Here is a 25533-nt window from a genome sequence, read left to right as displayed (position 1 = left end):
CTGGAGTGTCTTCTCCTAAACTCATGGCTGCTCTATTCCACTATGGCACACACTAGCTGTCTGGACAATGTATAATTAAACATTTTGATAGAGAGGCAACAAACATTTTTAGAAGCCAAAACACCTAATTTTTGGTCATTCACCCAAATGTCATGAGGAATTAAAGTTCAATAAACCAGCTTGTGCAGTGGCGTGGGGATATTTAAAAAAGGTTTTGATGTAACAAAAATACAAGCTGCCTGTTGGAAAGAGAGAACAGGTAATCTACACAACCAAGCAACAACTTCTACATAGGTAGAAGTAGGACCATAAGATGTAGGAGCAGAATTAGGCCATTTGGCTCTGCCATTTCATCATGGCTGATCCAATTTTCATCTCAGCTCCAATCTCCTGCTTTCTCCCTATATCTCTTCATGCCCTGACCAATCAGGAATCTATCAATGTCTGTATTAAATATACATAAAGACAGCCTCCACAGCTGCCTGTGCAAAGAATTCCAGATTCACCACTCTCTGGATAAAGAAATTCCATCTCATCTCTGTTCTAAAAGTACGTCCCTCTATTCAGGAGGCTCTGTCCTCTGGTCCTAAACTCTCCTACCATAGGAAACATCCTCTCTACATCCACTTTATCAAGACCTTTCACCATTCGATAGGTTTCAATGTCACCCTCATTCTGCTGAATTCTAATGAATACAGACTCAGACCCACCAAACATTCTTCATATGACAAACCATTCAATCTTGGAGATATTTTTGTGAACATCCTTTGAACCCTCTCCAATTTCAGCACATCTTTTCTAAGATAAGGAGTCCAAAACTGCTCACCATACTCCAAGTGAGGCCTCACCAGTGCTTTACAAATCTCAGCATTACATTCTTGCTTTTACAGTATATTCTAGTCCTTTTGAAATGAATGCTAACATCACACTTACCTTCTTCATCAGAAACAACCTGCAAATTAACCTTTAGGGAATCCTGCATGAGGAATCCCAAAAGTCCCTTTCTGCCTCAGTTTCTCGTATTTTCTCTCCGTTATGAAAGTAATCAACCCTTTCATTTCTTCTACCAAAGCGCATGACCATTCACTTCCCAATACTGTATTCCATCTGACATTTTTGTCCATTCTCCTAATCTGTTTAAGTCCTTCTGCAGCCTCTCTACTTCCTCAAAGCTACCTGCCCCTCCACCAATCTTCATATTGTCTGCACACTTTGCAACAAAGCCATCAATTCCATCATTCAAATCATTGACATATAATGTAAAGAGAATTGGTCCCTTGGAATACCCTGTGGAATACCACTAGTCACCAGCAGCCAGCCAGAAAAGGCTCCCTTTATTCCCACTCCTTGTCTCCTGCCAATCAGTCACTGCTTTATCATGCTAGAATCTTTCCTGTAATACCATGGGCTCATAGCTTGTTAAGTAGCCTCATGTGCAGCTACTTGTCATTGTCAAAGGCCTTCTGAAAATCCAAGCACACAAAATCCACCAATTCTCCTTTGTCTATCTTGCTTATTGTTTCTTCAAAGAATTCCAACAGATTTCTCAGGCAAGATTTTCCTCGAGGAAACAATGCTGACTACGGCCTATTTTATCATGTGTCTCCAAGTACTCTGAGATTTCATCATTAATAATTGACTTCAACAGCTTCCCAACCTCCGAGGTCAGATTAACTGGCCTATAGTTTCCTTTCTTCTGCCTCTCCCTTCTTAAAGAGTGGGTGACATTTGCAATTTTCCACCTTTCCAGAACCATTCCACAATCTAGCGATTTTTTAAAAGATCATTACTAATGCCTCCACAATCTCTTCAGCCACCTCTTTCAGAACCCTGTGACTTATGTACCTTCAGACACTTCAGTTTCCCCCAAGAACCTTCTCTCTAGTTATGCTAATTTCAAGCACTTCATGACCCCTGAAACTTCCACCATACTGCTAGCGTTTCCCACAGTGAAGTTTGTTCACCGTTTTGTCGTCCCATATTACTACCTCTCCAACATGGTTTTCCAGTGGTCTGATATCCACTTAACTCTTTTACACTCATGTATCTGGAGAAGCTTTTGGTATCCTCTTTAATATTATTGGCTAGCTTATTTTTACATTCCACCTTTACCTTCTTAATGACTTTTTTAGTTTCCTTTTTAAATGCATCCCAATCCTTTAACTTCCCACTAGTTTTTTTGCTCTATTGTATGCCCTCTTTTTGGTTTTTATGTTGGCTTTGACTTCTTGTTAAGTCAAGTCAAATCAAATTTATTTATAAAGCACATTTAAAAACAACCCATGTTGACCAAAGTGCTGTACAAACCATAACAGGTAGCTAAAATTGCAAATACAAGAAACACAGATATAAACAACAAGGCACACAGCTTATAGGCACAAAATAAACAACACATGAGCCTAGGCACAAGCCAAAAATCAGCCACATCAGGAAGATTCAAATGCTAGTGAATAAAGGTAGGTTTTGAGCCTGAACATAAAAGAGTCAATGGGGTACAACAGCAAAGGCACGTCACCCCCGAACTTAAATTTAGGTCGCAGGACAGCCAGGTGCCCCAAGTCAGCCAACCTGGGGGACCTGGAAGCAGAATAAGGGGTTAGAAGGTCTGCGATATAGGAGGGGGCCAGCCCATTTAGGGCTTTATAAACAAACAGGAGAACTTTAAAAATCAATCCTGAACTGTACTGGTAGCCAGTGGAGAGAGGCCAGGATAGAAGCAATATGGTCCCTCTTCCAGGCACCTGTCAGGAGACTGGCTGCGGTGTTCTGGACCAGTTGCAGATGGGACAGGGATGACTGACTAATCCCAATATACAGGAGGTGGAGTAGTCCGAGCGGGAGGATACAAGGGCGTGGATGACTTTGAAAGAGAGAAATGACTTGACTTCGGCAATAGTACGAAGCTGGAAAAAAACTGACTTTTACTACTGCATTAACTTGCTTGTCAAACTTAAAGGCAGAATCAAATATCACACCAAGGTTTTTGACATGGGGTTTGACAACGGTGGACAGGTTACCAAGACTGTTGGTAATCACTTTGATGGAGTCAGGGGAGCCAAATAGGACAACTTCAGACTTGCCTTCATTCAGCTGTTGGAAGTTTTGTGCCATCCAACACTATGTCCTCAAGGCAGTTCATGAGGCTGACTAGATTTCATTGGTCGTTTGGTTTAAAGGGGAGATAAAGCTGTGTGTCATCTGTGGGAGGAAATGTCGTGTTTTTGAATGATTTGGCCAAGGGGAAGCGTGCATATAGAGAAAAGAATGGCACCTAGGATGGAACCTTGTCAGACTGTGCAGGAGAAACTAGCTGGAGGAGAGGAAAATTTGCCTATATTGACAGAGAAGCTTCTATTTTTGAGGTAGGATGTGAACAAGTTCAAGGCAGTGCCATCAATACCAACCCCGTACTAGAGACGGTCTATTAAAACGGCATGATCCACAGTATTGAATGCGCTGAGTTCAAGAAAAATTAGGATGGCAGAGTCACCTGAGTCAGTAGAGAGGAGGAGATCATTGTACACTTTCAGCAGGGCAGACTCGGTGCTATAATAAGCCTTAAAACCTGACTGAAATCTTTCCAAGATGTTGTTTTGGGTGGAGACAGATACAATAAGGTGTTTTAAGAGGCTCCTGGATAGGTATATGGAGCTTAAAAAAATAGAGGGCTATGGGTAACCCTAGGTAATTTCTAAAGTAAGTACATGTTCAGCACAGCATTGTGGGCCGAAGGGCCTGTATTGTGCTGTAGGTTTTCTATGTTTCTAGTAACCTTTTTGAGAACCTTTGACAGGAATGGAAGTTTAGAGATAGGTCTGTAGTTACTAGGTAAGAAGGGTCTAAGTTACTAGGTAAGGAGGGGCTGGACCACGATGCGCTTGAAGCAGGTTGGAACGGTACCAGTGGCCAGAGAGTTGTTGATAATAGAGAGGATGCTGGGACCGGCTATGTCAAAGACATCCTTCAGGAGGGCAGTGGGGATAATGTCAGGAGGGCAGTGGGGATAATGTCAAGAGGGCAGTGGGGATAATGTCAAGAGGGCAGGTTGCAGGTTTCATGGTGGAAACAATCTTTGTAAGGAAGGGTAGCGTGATGGGTTGGAAACAGTCCAGTTTAGATGAACAGACCAGTGAGACAGTTAGGTCACGGGTGGGGTGGGGGGAATGTTCATTCTAATGTCTTCAACTTTGCTAATGAAGAATTTTAAAAATTCTTCGCACTTAGCAGGGGACACATCTAAACTAATACCGGGGGCAGGACAAATGACAGAATTTATGGTACTAAATAAGACCTTGGGATTATGAGAGTTGTGAGAAATTAGGTCAGAAAAGTATTTTGTTCTCGCAACCATAACTACATCCTGATATTTGTGAAGATTGCATCTCAAAATTTCGAAGGAAATTTGAAGCTTATCACGCTTCCTTCCACTTTCGTTTGGATATTCTGCACTCCCTCCTCAGGGTTCCGGTGGTGTCATTAAGCCAAGGCAGACCTTTAGGCTTAGGCATTTTCAATTTAAGGGGAGCAACAGTATTCAGAATAGAAGAGCAGGTGGTATTAAATAAGTTCCTCAGTGCTGAGATGGGGAGGAGAAGCCTCAATAGTGCAGGTATTAGGAGCAGCTACGAGAGCCTCAGAACTTACTGGCAGTCGAAGAGTTAACGTAACGAGAGCAACATGCAGGAAGATGAAATTTAGTAGGGGAAAAAGGCAGAGAAGCATCAAACATAACAGCACTATAATCCGAGAGACACGCATCAATTATTTGCACATTGCAGATCGGAAAACCAGGCGATAAGACCAGGCCAAGTGTGTGGCCTAGCATGTGAGTGGGTCCGGTGATAAGCAAAGCAAGATTAAAAGACTCAAGCAGATGCATAAAATCACTTATGAGAAGCTTAGTGGGACAGCAAACATGAATATTAAAGCCTCCAAGAATCAGAACTCGATCTAAGTTGGGCATAGTATTTGAGGGGAAGTCCGCAAATTGAGTGATAAGATCTTTGTGTATTTTTGGTGGATGATACACAAGAGCAATTAAGATGGGATTGACCAGGCCCACTTTAATTAATTGCACCTCGAAGCTGGGGAAATAATCAGAGTTCAGTAGGTAGCAATTCTTAAACACAGCGGCTAGACCCCCTCCACGTCCGGAGGGTCTAGGTGTGCTAAAAAAGTTACAATCATCTGGACAGAGTTCAACAAGTGGAGCAAGCTCACCAGTGCTTAACCAGGTTTCTGTCACCAGTAAGAAATCCAATCCTTTGGCGGTGAAAAAGTCATTGAGAATAAAAGTCTTATTGGACAAGGATTTTGCGTTGATCAGAGCCATTTTGACTGGGATAGCAGTATAATCCAACAATGGCTCCCTCGCCAGAGGGCGGAGGTTCTAAAAGACTACTCCACTGCACTTCACAAATGGCCTGGCGGGGAGCCCGCAGGGCAGCAGTCTGGCATCCAGATCTGTGTCTGGGACAATCGGTCGGAGAAAGGCGTATCTGGTCTCAGGGGAGCGCCGAGGAATGGAGCGACGTGGCTGACCGGGTCCAACATCGTTGAGCTGCAAAAGGTAGACCGGTGCTGAGCGAGAGCGGGCAAGATTCCTCAGCTTAACTGAGGTGCTTGCACGTTTACTCCACCTCCTACGGTAGTAGCCGCAGGGACGAACCCATATACCTTCAGGTAGTTGGGAAAATAGAGAGTGGTGAAAGCTTCTTTGTCCAAAATCCCGAGTGAATAAGTCCAGGACAGAGGCTTGAATATTCAGTAGTGTTTGACAATCGAAGACAATAGTGGCTTGCACATCATATATACACAGAGACACGAACAGAGCCAGGACAAACAAGAACAGCAACAGGCGACGACAAGCAGCCAAACACAGCGGCGCGGCCATGTTAGCCACACTTACGTCAACTTTCCTTTAGAATACCTCTTCCCCTTAGGATGTATATACCCTGTGCCTTCTAAATTGCTTCCAGAAATTCCACCTGCTCTGCCATCATCCCTGCCTGTGTTCTTTTCCAATCAATTCTAGCCAACTCCTCTCTCATGCCTCTATAATTCCCTTCACTCCACTGTAATACTAATACATCTGACTTTAGCTTCATCTTCTCAAATTTCAGGGTGAATTCAATCATATTATGAACTCTGGACCCTAGGGGTTCCTTTACCTCAAGGACTAATTAATTATGGTTCATTGCACAACACCTAATCCAGAATAGCTGATCTTCTCATGGGCTCAACCACAAGCTGCTCTAAGAAGCCATCTCATAGGCACTCTAGACCCTTCCTGGAATCCAGCACCAACTTGATTTTCCCAATCTACCTGCATACTGAAGTCTCCCATGACTATTGTAACATTGCCCTTTTTTGGCATGCATTTGCTATCTCCGATTGTAATTTGTATAACACATCCTTATTGTTTCGGGGTCTGTATACAAATCCTCGGGGTCTTTTTACCCTTGTAGTTCATTAGCTCTATCCACAATGATTCAACACCTCCCAAACCTATGTCACCTTTCTAATGATTAAATTTCATTTTTTTTTTTTTAAACCACCAGAGCAACACCACCTCCTCTGCCTTCCTACCTGTCCTTCTGATACAATGTGTATCCTTGGACATCAATCTTCTTTCAGCCATGATTCAGTGATGCCTACAACAGTGCTGCAAGTTCATCTACCTTATTCCATATACAGCACACATTCAAATATGGCGTGTGACGTCGGGCAGTGCAGCGCGGCAGATTTAAAAGGGCAGACATCCTGCTTCGGATTTGATTCGAAGAAGGAGTCTGAGAGTCTGAGTGGGAGTGCCGAGAAAGAGATTTTTGAAATTTTCGTTATTTTTTTTCTCCAACGGCTTTCTGAGAGGCGGGACTGCGCAGGCGTGTGACGTTGGGCAGTGCAGCGCGGCAGATTTAAAAGGAACAGAGCCTCAGAGAGCGGGCAGCGGAGTGAGCCGGGAGCAGAGTGAAGACTTAAGGGCTTCGGCTCACCGGGCTTAGGCGGAAGCGGGCGAGGCGAGGAAGGTTTGACATTCATTTTCTGTTGCTATTTGAGGAGAGGGGCATTATGACTGTGAGGGCAGTTTGCTGTTCTCGGTGTCGGATGTGGGAGGCCCTGGAGTCTCCAAGCCTCCGGGACGTCTACATCTGCGCCAAGTGCATCGAGATGCAGCTCCTAAGGGACCGCGTTACGGAACTGGAGCTGCAGCTCGATGACCTTCGTCTGGTCAGGGAGAGCGAGGAGGTGATAGAGAGGAGTGGAAGGCAGGTGGTCACGCCGGGGCCACGGGAGGCAGACAAGTGGGTCACGGTTAGGAGGGGGAAGGGGAAAAGGCAGGTGATGGGGAGTACCCCGGCGGCTGTGCCCCTTAACAACAGGTACTCCTGTTTGAGTACTGTTGGGGGGGGACAGCTTACCCGGGGGAAGCGACAGTGGCCCTGCCTCCGGCACAGAGTCTGGCCCTGTAGCTCAGAAGGGTAGGGCAAGGAAGAGGAGGGCAGTTGTGATAGGGGACTCGATAGTAAGGGGGTCAGATAGGCGATTCTGTGGACGCAGTCCAGAGACTCGGATGGTAGTTTGCCTCCCTGGTGCCAGGGTCCGGGATATTTCTGATCGTGTCCAAGATATCCTGAAGTGGGAGGGTGAAGAGCCAGAGGTCCTGGTACATATAGGTACCAATGACATAGGTAGGAAAAGGGATGAGGTCCTGAAAGAAGAATATAGGGAGCTAGGAAGGGAGTTGAGAAAAAGGACCGCAAAGGTAGTAATCTCGGGATTACTGCCTGTGCCACGCGACAGTGAGAGTAGGAATGCGATGAGGTGGAGGATAAATGCGTGGCTGAGGGATTGGAGCAGGGGGCAGGGATTCAAGTTTTTGGATCATTGGGACCTCTTTTGGCGCAGGTGTGACCTGTACAAAAAGGACGGGTTACACTTAAATCCTAGGGGGACCAATATCCTGGCAGGGAGATTAGCGGGGGCTACTGAGGTGACTTTAAACTAGAATGGTTGGGGGGTGGGAATCAAATTAAAGCGGCTAGGTGTGAGGAGGTTAGTTCACAACAGAGGGATGGGAACCAGTGCAGAGAGACAGAGGGGTGTAAAGTGAGCGTAGAAGCAAAAAGTACAAAGGGGAAAAGTAAAAGTGGCAGGCCGACAAATCCAGGGCAAGCATTAAAAAGGGCTAAGAGAGTTGTAAATGAGCGCCTGAAGGCTTTATGTGTCAATGCAAGGAGCATTCGTAATAAGGTGGATGAATTGAAAGTGCAGATTGTTATTAATGATTATGATATAGTTGGGATCACAGAGACATGGCTCCAGGGTGACCAGGGATGGGAGCTCAACGTTCAGGGATATTCAATATTCAGGAGGGATAGACATGAAGGAAGGGGAGGTGGGGTGGCGTTGCTGGTTAAAAAAGAGATTAACGCAATAGAAAGGAAGGACATAAGCCGGGAAGATGTGGAATCGATATGGGTAGAGCTGCGTAACACTAAGGGGCAGAAGACGCTGGTGGGAGTTGTGTACAGGCCACCTAACAGTAGTAGTGAGGTCGGAGATGGTATTAAACAGGAAATTAGAAATGTGTGCAATAAAGGAACAGCAGTTATAATGGGTGACTTCAATCTACATGTAGACTGGGTGAACCAAATTGGTAAAGGTGCTGAGGAAGAGGATTTCTTGGAATGTATGCGGGATGGTTTTTTGAACCAACATGTCGAGGAACCGACTAGAGAGCAGGCTATTCTGGACTGGGTTTTGAGCAATGAGGAAGGGTTAATTAGCGATCTTGTCGTGAGAGGCCCCTTGGGTAAGAGTGACCATAATATGGTGGAATTCTTCATTAACATGGAGAGTGACGTAGTTAATTCAGAAACAAAGGTTCTGAACTTAAAGAGGGGTAACTTTGAAGGTATGAGACGTGAATTAGCTAAGATAGACTGGCAAATGACACTTCAAGGATTGACGGTGGATATGCAATGGCAGGCATTTAAAGGTTGCATGGATGAACTACAACAATTGTTCATCCCAGTTTGGCAAAAGAATAAATCAAGGAAGGTAGTGCACCCGTGGCTGACAAGAGAAATTAGGGATAGTATCAATTCCAAAGAAGTAGCATACAAATTAGCCAGAGAAAGTGGCTCACCTGAGGACTGGGAGAAATTCAGAGTTCAGCAGAGGAGGACAAAGGGCTTAATTAGGAAGGGGAAAAAAGATTATGAGAGAAAACTGGCAGAGAACATAAAAACGGACTGTAAAAGCTTTTATAGATATGTAAAAAGGAAAAGACTGATAAAGACAAATGTAGGTCCCCTGCAAACAGAAACAGGTGAATTGATTATGGGGAGCAAGGACATGGCAGACCAATTGAATAATTACTTTGGTTCTGTCTTCACTAAGGAGGACATAAATAATCTTCCAGAAATAGTAAGGGACAGAGGGTCCAGTGAGATGGAGGAACTGAGCGAAATACATGTTAGTAGGGAAGTGGTGTTAGGTAAATTGAAGGGATTGAAGGCAGATAAATCCCCAGGGCCAGATGGTCTGCATCCCAGAGTGCTTAAGGAAGTGGCCCAAGAAATAGTGGATGCATTAGTGATAATTTTTCAAAACTCGTTAGATTCTGGACTAGTTCCTGAGGATTGGAGGGTGGCAAATGTAACCCCACTTTTTAAAAAAGGAGGGAGAGAGAAACCGGGGAATTATAGGCCGGTTAGCCTAACGTCGGTGGTGGGGAAACTGCTGGAGTCAGTTATCAAGTATGTGATAACAGCACATTTGGAAAGCGGTGAAATGATCGGACAAAGTCAGCATGGATTTGTGAAAGGAAAATCATGTCTGACGAATCTCATAGAATTTTTTGAGGATGTAACTAGTAGAGTGGATAGGGGAGAACCAGTGGATGTGGTATATTTGGATTTTCAAAAGGCTTTTGACAAGGTCCCACACAGGAGATTAGTGTGCAAACTTAAAGCACACGGTATTGGGGGTAAGGTATTGGTGTGGGTGGAGAATTGGTTAGCAGACAGGAAGCAAAGAGTGGGAATAAACGGGACCTTTTCAGAATGGCAGGCGGTGACTAGTGGGGTACCGCAAGGCTCAGTGCTGGGACCCCAGTTGTTTACAATATATATTAATGACTTGGATGAGGGAATTAAATGCAGCATCTCCAAGTTTGCGGATGACACGAAGCTGGGTGGCAGTGTTAGCAGTGAGGAGGATGCTAAGAGGATGCAGGGTGACTTGGATAGGTTGGGTGAGTGGGCAAACTCATGGCAGATGCAATTTAATGTGGATAAATGTGAAGTTATCCACTTTGGTGGCAAAAATAGGAAAACAGATTATTATCTGAATGGTGGCCGATTAGGAAAAGGGGAGGTGCAACGAGACCTGGGTGTCATTATACACCAGTCATTGAAAATGGGCATGCAGGTACAGCAGGCGGTGAAAAAGGCGAACGGTATGCTGGCATTTATAGCGAGAGGATTCGCGTACAGGAGCAGGGAGGTACTACTGCAGTTGTACAAGGCCTTGGTGAGACCACACCTGGAGTATTGTGTGCAGTTTTGGTCCCCTAATCTGAGGAAAGACATCTTTGCCATAGAGGGAGTACAAAGAAGGTTCACCAGATTGATTCCTGGGATGGCAGGTCTTTCATATGAAGAAAGACTGGATGAACTGGGCTTGTACTCGTTGGAATTTAGAAGATTGAGGGGGGATCTGATTGAAACGTATAAGATCCTAAAGGGATTGGACAGGCTAGATGCGGGAAGATTGTTCCCGATGTTGGGGAGGTCTAGAATGAGGGGTCACAGTTTGAGGATAGAGGGGAAGCCTTTTAGGACCGAGGTTAGGAAAAACTTCTTCACACAGAGAGTGGTGAATCTGTGGAATTCTCTGCCACAGCAAACTGTTGAGGCCAGTTCATTAGCTATGTTTAAAAGGAAGTTAGATATGGCCCTTGTGGCTACAGGGGTCAGGGGGTATGGAGGGAAGGCTGGGTTCTGAGTTGGATGATCAGCCATGATCATAATAAATGGCGGTGCAGGCTCGAAGGGCCGAATGGCCTACTCCTGCACCTATTTTCTATGTTTCTATGTTTCTATAACATCTTCAGTCCTGTATTCAACCTTTTTGATTTTGTCCGCCTTTTATGTTGCAACTCATCCTACTGACTGCAATTTTGCCCCATCAACAGCCTCTCCTCATTGCACATTGTCTTTGGTTGTAAACCATCTACCTCAACTTCCGCACCATTATTCTCCTTTCCTATACTTGCATTGAAATATATGCAGCTCAGAACACTAGTCACACCATGCTCAATCTTCTGATTGCCAACTTTGTCTGAGGTTTTACCAACATCTGCCTCCACAACCTCTCTACTATCTGTTCTGGCAGTCTGGTTCCCATCCCCCTGCAACTCTTGTTTAAACCCCACTGTGCAACATTAATAAACCTTCCTGCTAGGATAATAGTTCCCCTCCAGTTCAGATGCAAAGCGTCCCTTCTGTACTGGTCCCACCTTCCCAGGAAGAGAGCCCAGTTATCCAAAATCTTACGCCCTCCTTCCCAAACCAACTCCTTAGCCACGTATTAAACTGTAATCTTTCTAGTTCTGGCCTCACTAGCACATGGCACAAGTAGCAATCCTGAGATCACAACCCTGGAGGTCCTACCCTTTAACTTAGGACTTAACACCTATGCTGAACCTCGTCACTCATCTTATCCATGTCATTGGTACCTACATACACCATGACTTCTAGCTCCCACTTCTGTTCATTCCCCCCCCCCCCGCCCCCCACTTAGCCAACTGAGGAGTCAAGATATCCCGGACCCTAGCACCTGCAAGGTAACATACCATCCGGGAATCTTATTCTTGCCGACAGAACACTCTGTCCATTCCTCTATCTAACCAATCCCCTATCACCAAAGCATGCCTCTTCTTCCCCCACCTGCCACCCCCCCAGCTTTCACTGCTGAATCACGGAGGCAGGCTTAGTGCCAGATATCCGATCACTGTGACTTTCCTCTGTTAGGCCATCCACCTGACAGCATCCAAGCTGGTATACCTGCTGTTGAGGAGAATGGCCACAGAGGTACTCTGCACAGGCTCCTTAATCCCTTTCCCATTCCTGACTGTCACCTATTCTCCTGTGTCCTGCACTTTGAACGCAACTACCTCCCTACATGTCCTATCTGTCAGCCCTTCAGCCTCTTCGGATGATCCAGAGTTCATCCAGTTCCAACTCAAACTCCTTAATGCAGAGCTGTGGGAGAATACAAGATTATGTAGATGAAAACAAAGTAAAAATAATTACAACTGCTGACTTCAGGATGAAAAGAGCACCAAAGAGTAAATACTGACCCATCTTTGCAAGAATCCTCAGTTCTTCTTTCCAATACGCTGGGCTGTGCATTACATTCCCAGGCAACAGGCCCCGAATTCGCTGTGTTATCAGCGGCTTGGTTCTGAAAGTTAGGATGAAGACTTGCAGAGTAGGAAATTTCAGATAAAACATTTTTATCTGTGGAGGAGGACTGGGGTTGTTCAGCCAATATAGACATATTTCTTGGTACCTGGATTTGAAGATCCGATTTGTTCTTTGAAGAAAAACAAAGTGAATGTACTTAATTTAAATACGGCATTTAACCAATTACTTTTTAGACAGAAAGTCATGCTGCGTTATGGAAGTCAACCTAATCCCAAACAAAGTATCTGGATCATATAATGATTTCAATTAATTATGTGCTCAGGTACTATGGTGCCAAGTTCTTAAATCTAAAATTCATTTGACCAGCCTTCCCACAACAAGCACACTGGTGGACTGCACAGGTTGACATAGCATACATTATCATTAATGATGCCTCCTCCAGCCTTCCAGCACACCACTTTGGCATTTTAGGAATATTGCTCAGCAACACAAAAGGTTCCTGGTTCATAATGGAGCAAGTATTAAAATAAACACCATTTTAATGTTCTTCATAATATCAAATCATGAACTGAGTAATCAAACCCAGTCCTACAATGTTCAGAAGCGATTCCCTGAAAAATTCGATCTACCTCACCTCTGATATCATAGCATAAAGTAATTTCATTACTACAAATTTATATTTGAAACCTAAAACTGTTTTAAGGTGCTAATGGAGTATACATAAATTCAAGTATCACAGAGAATGAAATATCTTAGAAAAAATGCATGCAATTCTTGTGTTATGGACACAGCCAAGTGAAGAAATACTCATGGTTAACAAATTTCACGACACATGCCAGTAATAATAAACCTGATTCTGATAAGAACTAGATTACTTGCTTGAATTAATAGAAAACAGCATCAGGAATACTTTCCAATGAGAATGGATCATTCACTCCTGATACATTAAATATCCCATATTGTAGGTATACTGATAAATGGACAAGGTGTCCAAAACAAAAGTAGGTATTGTTGGTCAAAATGGATTCAAGGGGGCTTTCTCTGATCAAGAGAATAAAATATAGTACAGATTAGACTTTCATGCACGATGTGTTTTTCTACACCACGTTTAAAAGGGAACGTAATTTTTGTCGTCTGTGTTCTGCCACATTTTTCAATGCAATTGCCTTCATATTAATGACATCTTGTTTAAATAGAGACATTAAAAGCTGTTGTTGCCTAACAAGGCAAACTATGCACAACAGTCATTTTGCAAGAGGTTGCTGGGATAGAGTGGCTGCGATTAGTTTTAAATATAGGTAAAACTAAACTTAACTTGATAAAATGGTACGCAATAATCCAGAGATTTAATACCTTCAGGCAGTCTAAATTTTATAAGATCAGGTTTGGAGAATGCTGAATGATAACAAGCTAATATAAGTTAACAAATGTAGCTACACGTTATTTCACCTCTCATTAGTCATAATAAGAACTGTAAAAAAAAATTGTAATTCTTATGACAGTGGACAAACCTGTTGGAGACGCTCTTGCTGTTCTTTCATTCTCATTTCTGTCATGTGGATTAAATGCTCCATCTCCTCCTTTTCCTTTTTTAACTTCAACAACTTTTGCTCCTGTTCTGGAAACAAATACAAGGTAGAGTTGGCAAAAGGACAGTTGAAGCTATTGGGTTTCATTAATTACTATGCCATTTGCCACCAAACAGACAGTTAGCAATCCTTTCACTATGCATAAGTACTAAAATAGTGCTGTGCAGGACCTCCAATTTTTCCAGCTAGAGCTATAACATGATTTTTTTTAAAATAACACAGCTCGTGTAATAGCACTGGTGGATCTGATATGGATTGGACAGATTGATCATTTTCTGCAGGTGAAGTTCAAGTTCAAGACTATTGTCATTCCACATATAAATATATACTGCCAATGAAACAATGTTTCTCCAGACCAAGGCGTAAAACACAGTATATAAAACTCACACACAAAGTCTCTGGCTATCTATCCCATAGGATGATGATGGATCCTTTCAGTCAGTTAGTGGGGATACCCCACTTCTCAGAAAGGATCAGCGTGTGCGTGAATAGATTTTAGATGAGTAGGGTTGTATAGGTCCAGACCCACCCTCTCAACTTCCCCTACTGGAGCCAGTGGCATGGTGGGGTCCAAGACGGCTGGGGGAAGTTCTGTTGCAGTGAGTGGCCAGACTAAGCTTCGATGCAAGGGATGCCCTTTCCGTGCTTCACGGCACGTGTTTGCTAAATGGCCATTGACCCTACGAGAGGGTTCGTCCGCCCTTTGACAGGTCTTGTTTTTTGTCCTGCAGGGTGTCTAGCCACCCCCCTCACCAGGCAAGCCTGGTGGAGGAGCCGATTTAGTCGCCGACCACCCGACCATGCCACAGGTGGTACTGGGTTACATGGTACCAGTAGCATTCAGACAAGTGCACACAAAGTAATATTACCACAAATAACAAGAAATAATAAGATGCATTTACAACACCTTAAGCCCTCATTACACAAATACTATTTAGCACATGAAGAGAGCCACATTAGGCTTTAACACCTTGACGATCTGAACACCAAAAGGCACAAGGAAGCCAAGAGTGTTGGTAGTTCAGAAGCAAGAATCAGTTGTGCTGATTTGACATTTGCATCCAGTGCTTTCTCATTTGCCCAAAAACTGTTACTCCTTATGCTGAGACTTCCAAATCAGAGCAAATAAGCCACCTTTAATCTGTGATCTTCTCCACTGCAAAAGGATGTTACACTAGTGTTCAGCTCTGCAACATAATAACGGCTCCAACAGACAAACTTGGAATGCTATCGTAAACATGCAATAGCAGATGAAGTCTGCAGCACATGTGGCTGGTCTGAGTTAAAACTCTGGACTGCTGCCAGAATCAAGGTAAGATGCCCCTGAGCCAAATGTCTCCCTGAATGGGTTTGAAAACAATGGAGAGGTGACAGCATACCCAGAAATGGTTTAGCCTTGCTACTATTTTCTGAAATGCTGCTCTTTTGTTCACTTCACCACATGGAAGGCTTCAAGAGCCAAGCCCTCAGTAGCCAAACTGTGAAGCACAGAGGAAAATTATCTTTTTGGAGGTGCTGGAGAATGGAACTAAAATAGTCTTATCAGTGGAATTACAGGTAGGACTCCACAGATACTCTCTACAACTCTGACTCCAGAAGCACTCTTGCTGCACTATACAACAAGCCTCAAGAGTCAATAGGTTTTATTCTCCAACTGTCAGTCCTCTGCAGAATGTGGAAATGTGGCAGGAAACAATTTACACAGAAATGAAGGAGGCATGCATCATTTTGGAAATGAACCCGTTCACGGACAAAACAAACCAGAGCACAATGGGGTTCAGGGCTCATCTAGAACTCTAGTTTTGTAGGTCACAAGTACAGATCATCAGAAAGATTTTTGCCTTTGCACCCACAGCAATTGATAGACTGCTATTTTAAATGCCCAGCAATTCAGCTGAATAACACAACTGCAAGGCAATTCACAGCCCGAAGTGCAAGGTTCCTCTGTTGACTCTTGCAAATCCAGCACATTCTACAGGGATAAGGCATCAGTAAATTCAAAGTAAGAAACAAAGCCAGACAGTATTGACTCAATTGCTTATGTTGTACAAGCTAATCTCCACATTATTAAAAGGTTATGGGACAAATCAGTAGTCTTGTTGATAACTCATTAAGTGGAGGCAGAGGTGTGACACCACAGTAAGTTTTCTGCCAACAGGATAGACTGTAGATTTGCCTTGGTTTGAGTAGCATGTTGGGAAAGAAAATAAAATCTAAAGTGGACATGAGATGGTCTTTTCAGTTAATTTATATAACATTGCTTCATACTCATTCTCTATTGTAATATACTTAAAGCAGGATAGCACTGTAGGCAAAAAGGTACTGATGATGGTCATTTATCAGCAGGCCAGGGGAGGGAGAGGATGTGTGCAGAGGGACAGTTGGTGAAGATTGAATGCCAGTCCAACCTATTAAAGATTCCTTCTGCAACATATTTGAAGCATTAAGAACAACAGTATTGCAGAGCTTTCAATACATCAAAATTCTCAAAATGCCACTGGATGACCAGTAGTTGGTAAATTTTCATTCCCTCAGCAAACCACAAAACAAGTATGTCAGTTATTGCCTTGGTCAAATAACAGCTTCTTCACTCAAAGCTTAGTATAATCTTACTATAATACAATGTTCACGTAAGGTTTGCTATAATGTTTTAAGTCTGGATGCAACTCTAAAGTAGCAAGAAGGGAAATGACCTTATAAAAAAAAGAATTCTTGTCAGAGAAGGAAAGTCGAAATGGAAAATCTGGGGAATACTAGTGACTAAAGTTGAATTTCTCAAGTGAACAAACCAATATTAGGTTTTGTAGAGTATGAACACAGTAAAGCACAAACAAGAATGGCCAAATTTCTATTCGATAAATGCATGATCAAGAATACATTATAGCATTTGCTCTGGGTCCACAAAACTAACAACATGAGACAAGCATCAGGCATCAGGAAATAGGCCACATGGAAAACACAGTGCATTCAATAGCTACTGAAAACACAGCACACTGCTCATATACAATCTAGTCCAATTAAATGATTTTACCCAACTGCAAAATCAGCATCTCCAAGAAAATAATGTCCAAATTCACAGGTGTTATGGATTAACAACTCTGTTAACTCAGTAGGAAGGAACAGGTAGTGTTTAAAGAGCTCTAAGACTAGCCATCTTATTTCAGTTTTAATTAACTGAATGTATCCATCTATCTTCCCCAGTGACCCTGGTGGGATTTTAACTTTGGTACAGCAACATAGTGGTTAACACAACTCGTGTGGTGAGAGTGTGGATAGGTACATGGATAGTAGAGATATGGAGGGCTATGGTCCTAGCGCAAGTTGATAGGAGTCAGCAGTTCAAGTGGTTCAGCAGGGACTAGATGGGCCAAAGGTCCTGTTTCTGTGCTGTACTTTCTTACGACTCTAATGCTTTACAATACAAGCAACCCGGGTTCAATTTCCATTGCTGCCTGCAAGGAGTTTATACTCTCCACATGACTGCGTAGGCTTCCTCCAGGTGCTCTGGTCTCCTAGCACAGTCCAAAAATGTATCAGTTTCTATGTTAATTGGTCATTGTAAATTGTCCTGTGATTAGGCTAGGATTTTAATCGGGAGATTGCTGGGCAGCACGCCTCGAAGGGCCAAAGGGTCTATTCTGCGCTGTATCTCAATAAATAAAATAAACTCTTCCCTAGATCATTAGACGAGGCAATTGGATTACTGATTCACTAACAGCTACTATACTCTCCTACCTTTATTTCTAAAAGAAATGGTTAAAAATAGCTATAGAAACTTTATATTAACTTGAGTCCTGATAATTATATAGAAAGTTTACAATTAGGAGCAATAAACAATACCTTTACAAATTGCTTTATATTTTGCTTTGAATTCCTCTGCTCGAAGTTCTTCAAAAGAGAACTCACGCAGTCCTGCATAGACTCGGTCTTTTGAATACATGGATACCACCGTTTCTTCTTCTTTGCAGTTTTGTAACTGCACTCTGGCCAATGGATTTGTTTCTTTGCTGGGTTTCCGGGCACTCAGCACTGGAGTGAACAACGGCTCAATCTTACGAGGAGTTCTGCAACACATGGAAATTTAGGGATATTTGCACTTTGACTCAGAAATATAATGCATCTTAAAATAGCTTTCCCTGGGGAGCAGCAATTTTACAAACTCCAGAAACCAGAAAAGCACATTGCTTTGTTTACAAATTCTCTTTTCAATCAGAATTAGATTTATTATCACTGACACATGTGGATTTTGTTGTCTTGCAGCAGTAGAACAGTACAGGACAATAAATAACTAGTACAAAAGACTTCTGAAGTTAAAAGACATTTACTATTCATGCAGTACTGAATCGACACCGTGAAAAGTATAAACAAGAGATGCTGGAATTCCAAAGCAACATATACAAAATGCTGGAGGAACTCTCAGCAAGTCAAGCAACATCTATGGAAAAGAGTAAACAGCTGATGTTTTGGGCCGAGAGCCCCCTTCAGGACTGAGAAGGAAGGGAGAAGGGAGAAGATGCCAGAATAAAAAGGTGGGGGTGGAAGGGAAAGAAGTTAGCTGGAAGGTGATAGGTGAAGCCAGGTGGGTAGGAAAGGTCAGGGACTGAAGAAGAAAGAATCCGATAGAAGAGGAGTGGATTATAGGAGAAAGGGAAGGAGGATGGGACCCAGGGCTAAGTAATAGGTAGGTGCAAAACAGTAAAAGCTTGGAATGGGGAATAGAGGGGGGGGGGCGGATTTGTTCACCAGAAGCAGATATTGATATTCATGCCATCAGGTTGGAGGCTGCCACGACAGAAAACAAGGTGTTGCTCCTCCACCCAGAGGGTGGCCTCACCTTACACAAGAGGAGGCCATGGATCAAAGTGTCGGAACAGGAATCAAAATTAAAATGTTTGGAAACTGGAAATACCCCCTTGTGGAAGTTGGTGCGGAGGTGCTCAAAGAAGAGGAGGCTGCATCGGGAGCACCGAACACATTAGACAACCCTAGCAGATACACAGGTGAAGTGTTGCCTGACCTGAAAGGATTGTTTGGGGCTCTGAATGGAGGTACCACTTGCAGTGATAAATGCCTGGAGGGAGGGAGATTAGTGGGAAGGGATGGATAGACAAGGGAATCACAGTGGGAGCGATCCGTGCAGAAAGTCAGGGGCGGGGGAAGAGAGAAGATTCACTGGCTGTTTATTCTCCACCAGTACTCAATCAGGTGGAATATATTCAGCATTTAGTCATTTCAGATTTTCAGTATTTACAATCTTGTCTATCTGCTAAACTATACTCAACTTCAGCTATCAGTGAACTTTTGGTTTCAAATTCAGCACAAACCTGGGTGATCGGTAGTCATTTTCTTCATATTTAAACAATCTTAAAACAACATTCACAAGCTTACACATACACGTTTTCCACATGAGCAGTTTCCTCCTCATAAAGCTTAAAGTCGGGTTTGCTGGCTGATGAGACTGAAGAAAAAGGCACCGACTGCACTTTGAAACCTCTGGGCATCTAAGAACAAAAAAAATTGCTTTTAAAATCAGCTGAATAAAATTTGCTAGATGCACTACAAGTATTTCTTAAGAAGCAAAAATACTAGTAATATTGGTAAATAACTCACTAATTCACAAGAAAGAGGTCAGTATAGTGATATGTCAGCACAAAAATATGCAGACACCCAAAAAGGGAATGGTTATACTAACGCCTTACTGAAACAACACAACACACACAGCTTCAAGATTTATCAACATTTATCAATGGACAATACATTTCCAGTATATCCTTAAACTGGATACTGCATTAAATGGAAATACTAAATGAGGTTTGACGCTGAACAACAAGCCTTATCAGGGTATCGCCGACCACTCATCCTAAATATCAAGTATAAATTAAAAATCTTAATTCAAGATTTTTCATTCGAAGACCAGTGATAGTGACGAATAAAATAAAGCACACTTCTTACTTCTGTGACAGAAACAAAGCTTAAGCTGATATTGCAAACAGAACACTCTCTCACAAACACTACTGCTGAAGTTGTCATCATTCAGTTGTGTTATTGAACCAACTCCCTTGATGTCTACTCGTTACTACACCAAGGAGGTATCAGTGGTCAACTGGCCAATACTTGTTCGTCAAGTAACACCACAAAATCTGCTCATAATGATGCAATGGCATAGAGTTAGACAACACAATAAACAGCCCTTCAGCCTACCAACTTTGTGCCAATCATCAAGCACCTATTTTATTCTCCAATATTCCTGTCAACTCCAAGATTCTACCACCCATTGTCACACTGGTAGAGACCAATTAACCCAACCAACCTGCACACCATGAAGTGGAATGAAACCTGTTGTTGGAGGGAACATGCAACTCCTCTGAAGAGTATTAGAAATTAAAGTTCAAAAGGTCAAAGTAAATTAATCAAAGTATATGCTACCATATAATACCTTGAGATTCATTTTCTTGCAGACATTTACAGGAAAAAAGAAATACAATAGAATGACTGAACTATTATCACTGAGCCATGAGGCAGCAGCTCTACTAGCTGGACCACTGGGAGCTTGTACTATAAAAATTTGAATTACAGTTCCTCCATTACAGGGCATTTTCAAGAATTCATAACTTGCTTTTAAGTATTTTGGGATTTTGATCATGAAAAGTGCCGACTAATTACATTTTTTAAAAAAGATTTTGCAAGACAGATAAACTACAAAGCAAATTTAAATACTGCAATCTGGTCATAAATTTTGAGGGGAATGAAACTGAACATGTGATAAAAGAAGACTATGATTGAGATGGACATAGATAAAGAAAGGACACCAGCTCTGGTCTTGAAGTAATGTTGATCACTTAAATGGAAAACTAGTACAGGTGCACGTTCCTTTACCCTAAATTCTGAAATCCAAAAAGCTCTGAAAATCGAAGTTTTTTCGCCAACAGCTGACGTCACTCAGGTGTGACGTGGCAGCACTAGCAGAGGCCGCCAGACGTCAGTTATGGCTCAGCGCTCGTACTGGTTACACGTGCATTTGCTATTCGCTGATATTTTGTGTTTTCTGTTGACTTTGTGTTTATTTTCACTGTGAAAATGTCAAAAAGAGCTGCAGATACCCCTATGGGTAACAATGAGAAAAAGAGAAGGAATCTTCTCTATCAACAATGCAGAAAGTGGTGTTATTGCAGAAGCTTGATCGTGGTGTGTCTGTGCGGCATCTTACTGAAGAAAATAGTGTCAGAACTACCACTGTATGTGATTTAAATAAACAGAAAGACAAGTTACTGAAGTTTTATGGTGACAGTGATGTTCTACATTTATTCAATAAGTCACTTACTGTGTGTTTGATTCGGTTTGTTTGAAGCTGTATATTTTTATGTTTTATTGAACTTTTTGTTGGAAATAAAATTTCTTGTCATTATTCCCTAAGCAATACAGTATAACAATTTATATAGTATTTACATTGTATTAGGTATTATAAGTAATGTAGAGATGATTTAAAGTATACGGGAGGATATGTGTAGGTTTGGTGCGCCGCTGGGTCCTAAAGTCCACCGCACTGAGACAGGTTAAATAAGGGACTTGAGCATACATGTTTTTTGGTATTGGGGGTGGGGGGGGGGTCTGAAATCTGAAAAATTCTGAATTCTGAAATGCAACTGGCCCCATGGATTTCGGATAAGGGATTGTGGACCTATATTTGAAACAAAGTGAAGGACACAATTTGCAAGGAGATGTGTGGTATGGTAAAATTTCAATTAAACTATCCCAAAAGCCTAAACACTTCTAAATATATCCAAACTCAAGTTCACTGGATTTGGAAAAAGTTAACCATCAACTACAATTTCCTGACAAGAAATTCATTAGCAGTAGGAAAGACAGGCAGGTTTCTCTCTTCTCTTTCACCCATTATGCTGCTGGTGTTTAGGGCAGCAATGAAGGTCCACCATCTCTGGTGGTGTTCACGGCTTCTTTCATCGCGTTGGTAGCTTCCTATGGGCAGGTTTGGCTGAACTTTATCTAGTTTTGATTTTGCCATTTTTAATACATAGAACATAGAATAGTACAGCACAGTACAGGCCCTTCGGCCCACAATGTTGTGCCGACCCTCAAACCCTGCCTCCCATATAAACCCCCACCTTAAATTCCTCCATATACCTGTCTAGTAGTCTCTTAAATTTCACTAGTGTATCTGCCTCCACCACTGACTCAGGCAGTGCATTCCACACACCAACCACTGAGTAGAAAACCTTCCTCTAATATCCCCCTTGAACTTCCCACCCCTTACCTTAAAGCCATATCCTCTTGTATTGAGCAGTGGTGCCCTGGGGAAGAGGCGCTGGCTATCCACTCTATCTATTCCTCTTATTATCTTGTACACCTCTATCATGTCTCCTCTCATCCTCCTTCTCTCCAAAGAGTAAAGCCCTAGCTCCCTTAATCTCTGATCATAATGCATACTCTCTAAACCAGGCAATATCCTGGTATATCTCCTCTGTACCCTTTCCAATGCTTCCACATCCTTCCTGTAGTGAGGTGACCAGAACTGGACATGAATGACTCATTCACTTTGGACATTCATACCACATAGCTGACATGAAAATTACATTGGTTGATTTTTCCACTATTTAAGCCTACAACAGACTGGCAAGAATGAATAATACAAATCATTTATATACATTTTGAAATATTCATTATGACCATAATAAACCAGTTCAGAACTGAAGCACATTCTACACACAGTAATTTATTTACAACTAATTAAGATTCCATAACTGGAAACTTAATTAGTTTAAGGGTTTGGAGGAGTAACAGCAATCACAAGCAAACTTCTGGGCATTCTCATTCAGCATTGTTGATGTAAAAACATAATATTTGATTGAATAGGAAAGTGGCACTTGTGTTCAGTGTTTCGTGCAAGCGACAGTCTAGCTTAACATCCCACCAATAGAAAAGTGAAGAGCTAAACCAACTCTGTACTGACAAACACACAGCTTCAATTCAGTCTTTGGCAAAGATGCCAATGGTGAGACAAGAGGCGATTGATATCATTCCCAGTTTCAAAAACCCTATACAATCACATCCTCACTCACTTCATTACATACTCACTTACAGTACGTACCCGTGCAGTATTCCAGCGTCCTGGCTTGATTTCATTCTCCTTAGCAGAAGTTGAAGGAAGGGTGGACCATTGTCTCTCTGCTAACCTCAGTTGGTCTGTAGGCTGGTTACACAACTGATTTTCATTGAACACAGTAAAAGTGCTCTGCTGCTCTTGAGTGGAAACTACATGCTGTCCAAGTCCCTGGCTTTGTGCTAGAAAGTAAACAACTTAATATATACACAACTGCAAACCAAGTTCTACACCAACAGAATATCCCTCATCAACTCACTTTTGCTATATTTGAATTACTATCCTTAGTGCAGCAAAAAAAAATTATACAGCAACAGGTTAGACGTAAAATTTTAAGCAACCAGTGTTTTAGCCTCAGCTGGAGTACTGTAACCACATCAGGTCACCACACTTAGACAAGATGTCAGTCTCCAGAAGACCAACACTAAAATATGCCAGGTGACAGAATATTTATGCAGAGCGGGGGTATAGAATTGTTGTTAAGAAAAACATAGCAAAGTTTTACGCAGCAGAAAACAAACTTACGTTTCACAGAACCTCCAATCCTGTTGATTGGCGCCAAGGCCTTCTTCCGCCCGCTGAGTTTAAGATCTCCAAGAGTGGCCCTTTGTGGTTGAATTGGCTCAGGAACCAATTCCTCATTAGTTCCTTCATTTATAGAGGCAACAACTTGCTTAAATACTCGTGATTGAAAGTATCTTCAGAAAAACAGAAGAGAAATAAAGAAATGGCAGAAAAATTAAAATTTTATATCTGCCTTTACAAACCAGACAGAGAAATCCATCTGGAAATGGAACAGGGAACTTCCACAGATTAGGGTTAGATTTTATACCTTCTGCTTTTAAGGAAGGAAAAAACAAATGAAACAATTGAAAAGCTAGTCAGGCAGTAATGAAAAAAGAACTGAAATCTATTAATTATGCACTTGCAAGAAATTAGAATAAACATTGATTTATCACAGGGCAAGAATATTGATAAACCTGTTTTCCTCAAGGAAAAACTATTAGTATAGATGAAGATGAATCAGTGAATGGCTGCACTTACGACTTTTAGGAGGTCCCTGACAAGGATGCCCTGAAAATTATTTTTAAAACCTTACTGTGCAGCAAACCGGGCATACGGGTTAAATGGCCTATTCCTACAACTATTTATGCTCTCCCCGACTGGGAACAAACAGTGTGTGCAAACTCATTAAAATGACCCCACAATTTAGCAGTAAAGGCTGTTTGAATCAATGTGGACAACTACAATTTAATCTAAGTTTTTATTTTTTGATAGCATTTTAGTAATGAAGATTTCAGGACAGAAGCAATGAACTTTGTTATTTTGATTTAGCTGTATTAGACTGAAAGTGGATTTGACTGGTTTAAATAATTAAACAACTGTTTTTTGCCCTAAAACTGAAAAAGTGCCCACGAGTGAAAATAAAAATTGGAAGTTCAGATCCGAGATATACAAGCAGTTACCTGTGATAGTGTTGCAGTTTTTCAAGAGGTTCAGCCTTGAGCCAAATCCCTTCTTGCAAGATGGCCTCTGCCTTTTTATTATTCCCCAGAAGCTCATATCGTTCAGCCCAGGCAATGTAAAGAGCAGCATGTGATACACCGATTCCTTTGCTCTTCAAGAAGTCAAAGACTTCTAATGGATCAGTACAATAGTCAACCTGAAAGAGATCAATTCTGGTTACAAAAAGTGGGAAATCAATTTTGAACAAAGGGTCATTCATGATAAATATAATGGACTAGTAATTCAAATAGCTAAGGCAGTGGTTCTTATGATACTTGAGTGTATTGCAGTGAAGCAGTCTGGATACAATTCTCATTTTATACTCAATTCTTGGCTGTGAAGATGCCACGTTTTACAATGATCACAATCCCTCCAGTTATCTTCAAAGGACTAATTATGGATCCTTCAATTTGTATTACTCCCACACTCAGAGCTCAACACCCTTCAGGCAAAACAGCCTTCTTTATTACCCCTCATTCATCATGAACTTTCACCTCCTCCACCATCTGTATACTGCAGTTACAATGTGTACCATTGTTAAAATGCACTGCAGTTACTTACCGAGGGAACTCTAACAGCACCTTTCAAACTTACTTGCACTACCCAGTAAAGGACTTCAGGCACATGATAACACCACCATATGCAGTTCCCTCAAGTCATAATCATCCTGCTCTCAGAATATATTGCAGTTCACCACCACTGCCAGATCAAAAGCCTGGAATTCACCGTTTAATAATACCATCTAGTGCAAAATAGGCTAACGAGGATGGTCAATAAACACTGGCCATGCTAGTGATATTTATATCCTACAAATAAAAATTATAGTGGCAACACCTTTGGCAAGAAGTGTTAGTCCTGCTATGAATGTTGAAATGATTCATGA

The 25533-nt window shown here is 42.1% G+C and overlaps 1 protein-coding gene across 3 annotated transcripts in view; it reads right to left on the bottom strand.

Annotated features, from left to right (window-relative positions):
* bub1bb (BUB1 mitotic checkpoint serine/threonine kinase Bb) overlaps positions 1-25533 on the bottom strand; it is a 74583-nt gene that overhangs the window by 36526 nt on the left and 12524 nt on the right. For all 3 annotated transcript variants that reach the window (XM_063052513.1, XM_063052519.1, XM_063052522.1), the window contains exons 5-11: positions 24611-24807; positions 23670-23842; positions 23133-23326; positions 19421-19527; positions 17867-18090; positions 13949-14055; positions 12371-12606 (exon numbers count right to left, since the gene is read on the bottom strand). In XM_063052513.1, coding sequence (XP_062908583.1) covers positions 12371-12606; positions 13949-14055; positions 17867-18090; positions 19421-19527; positions 23133-23326; positions 23670-23842; positions 24611-24807 — 1238 coding nt within the window. The remainder of the gene's footprint in view (positions 1-12370; positions 12607-13948; positions 14056-17866; positions 18091-19420; positions 19528-23132; positions 23327-23669; positions 23843-24610; positions 24808-25533) is intronic.

This window comes from Mobula hypostoma, chromosome 1 (genome assembly GCF_963921235.1).
Source record: "Mobula hypostoma chromosome 1, sMobHyp1.1, whole genome shotgun sequence".
Lineage (NCBI taxonomy): Eukaryota > Metazoa > Chordata > Chondrichthyes > Myliobatiformes > Myliobatidae > Mobula > Mobula hypostoma.
Note: the sequence above shows the minus strand (reverse complement) of the source record. Positions and strands in the feature narration are given on the sequence as shown.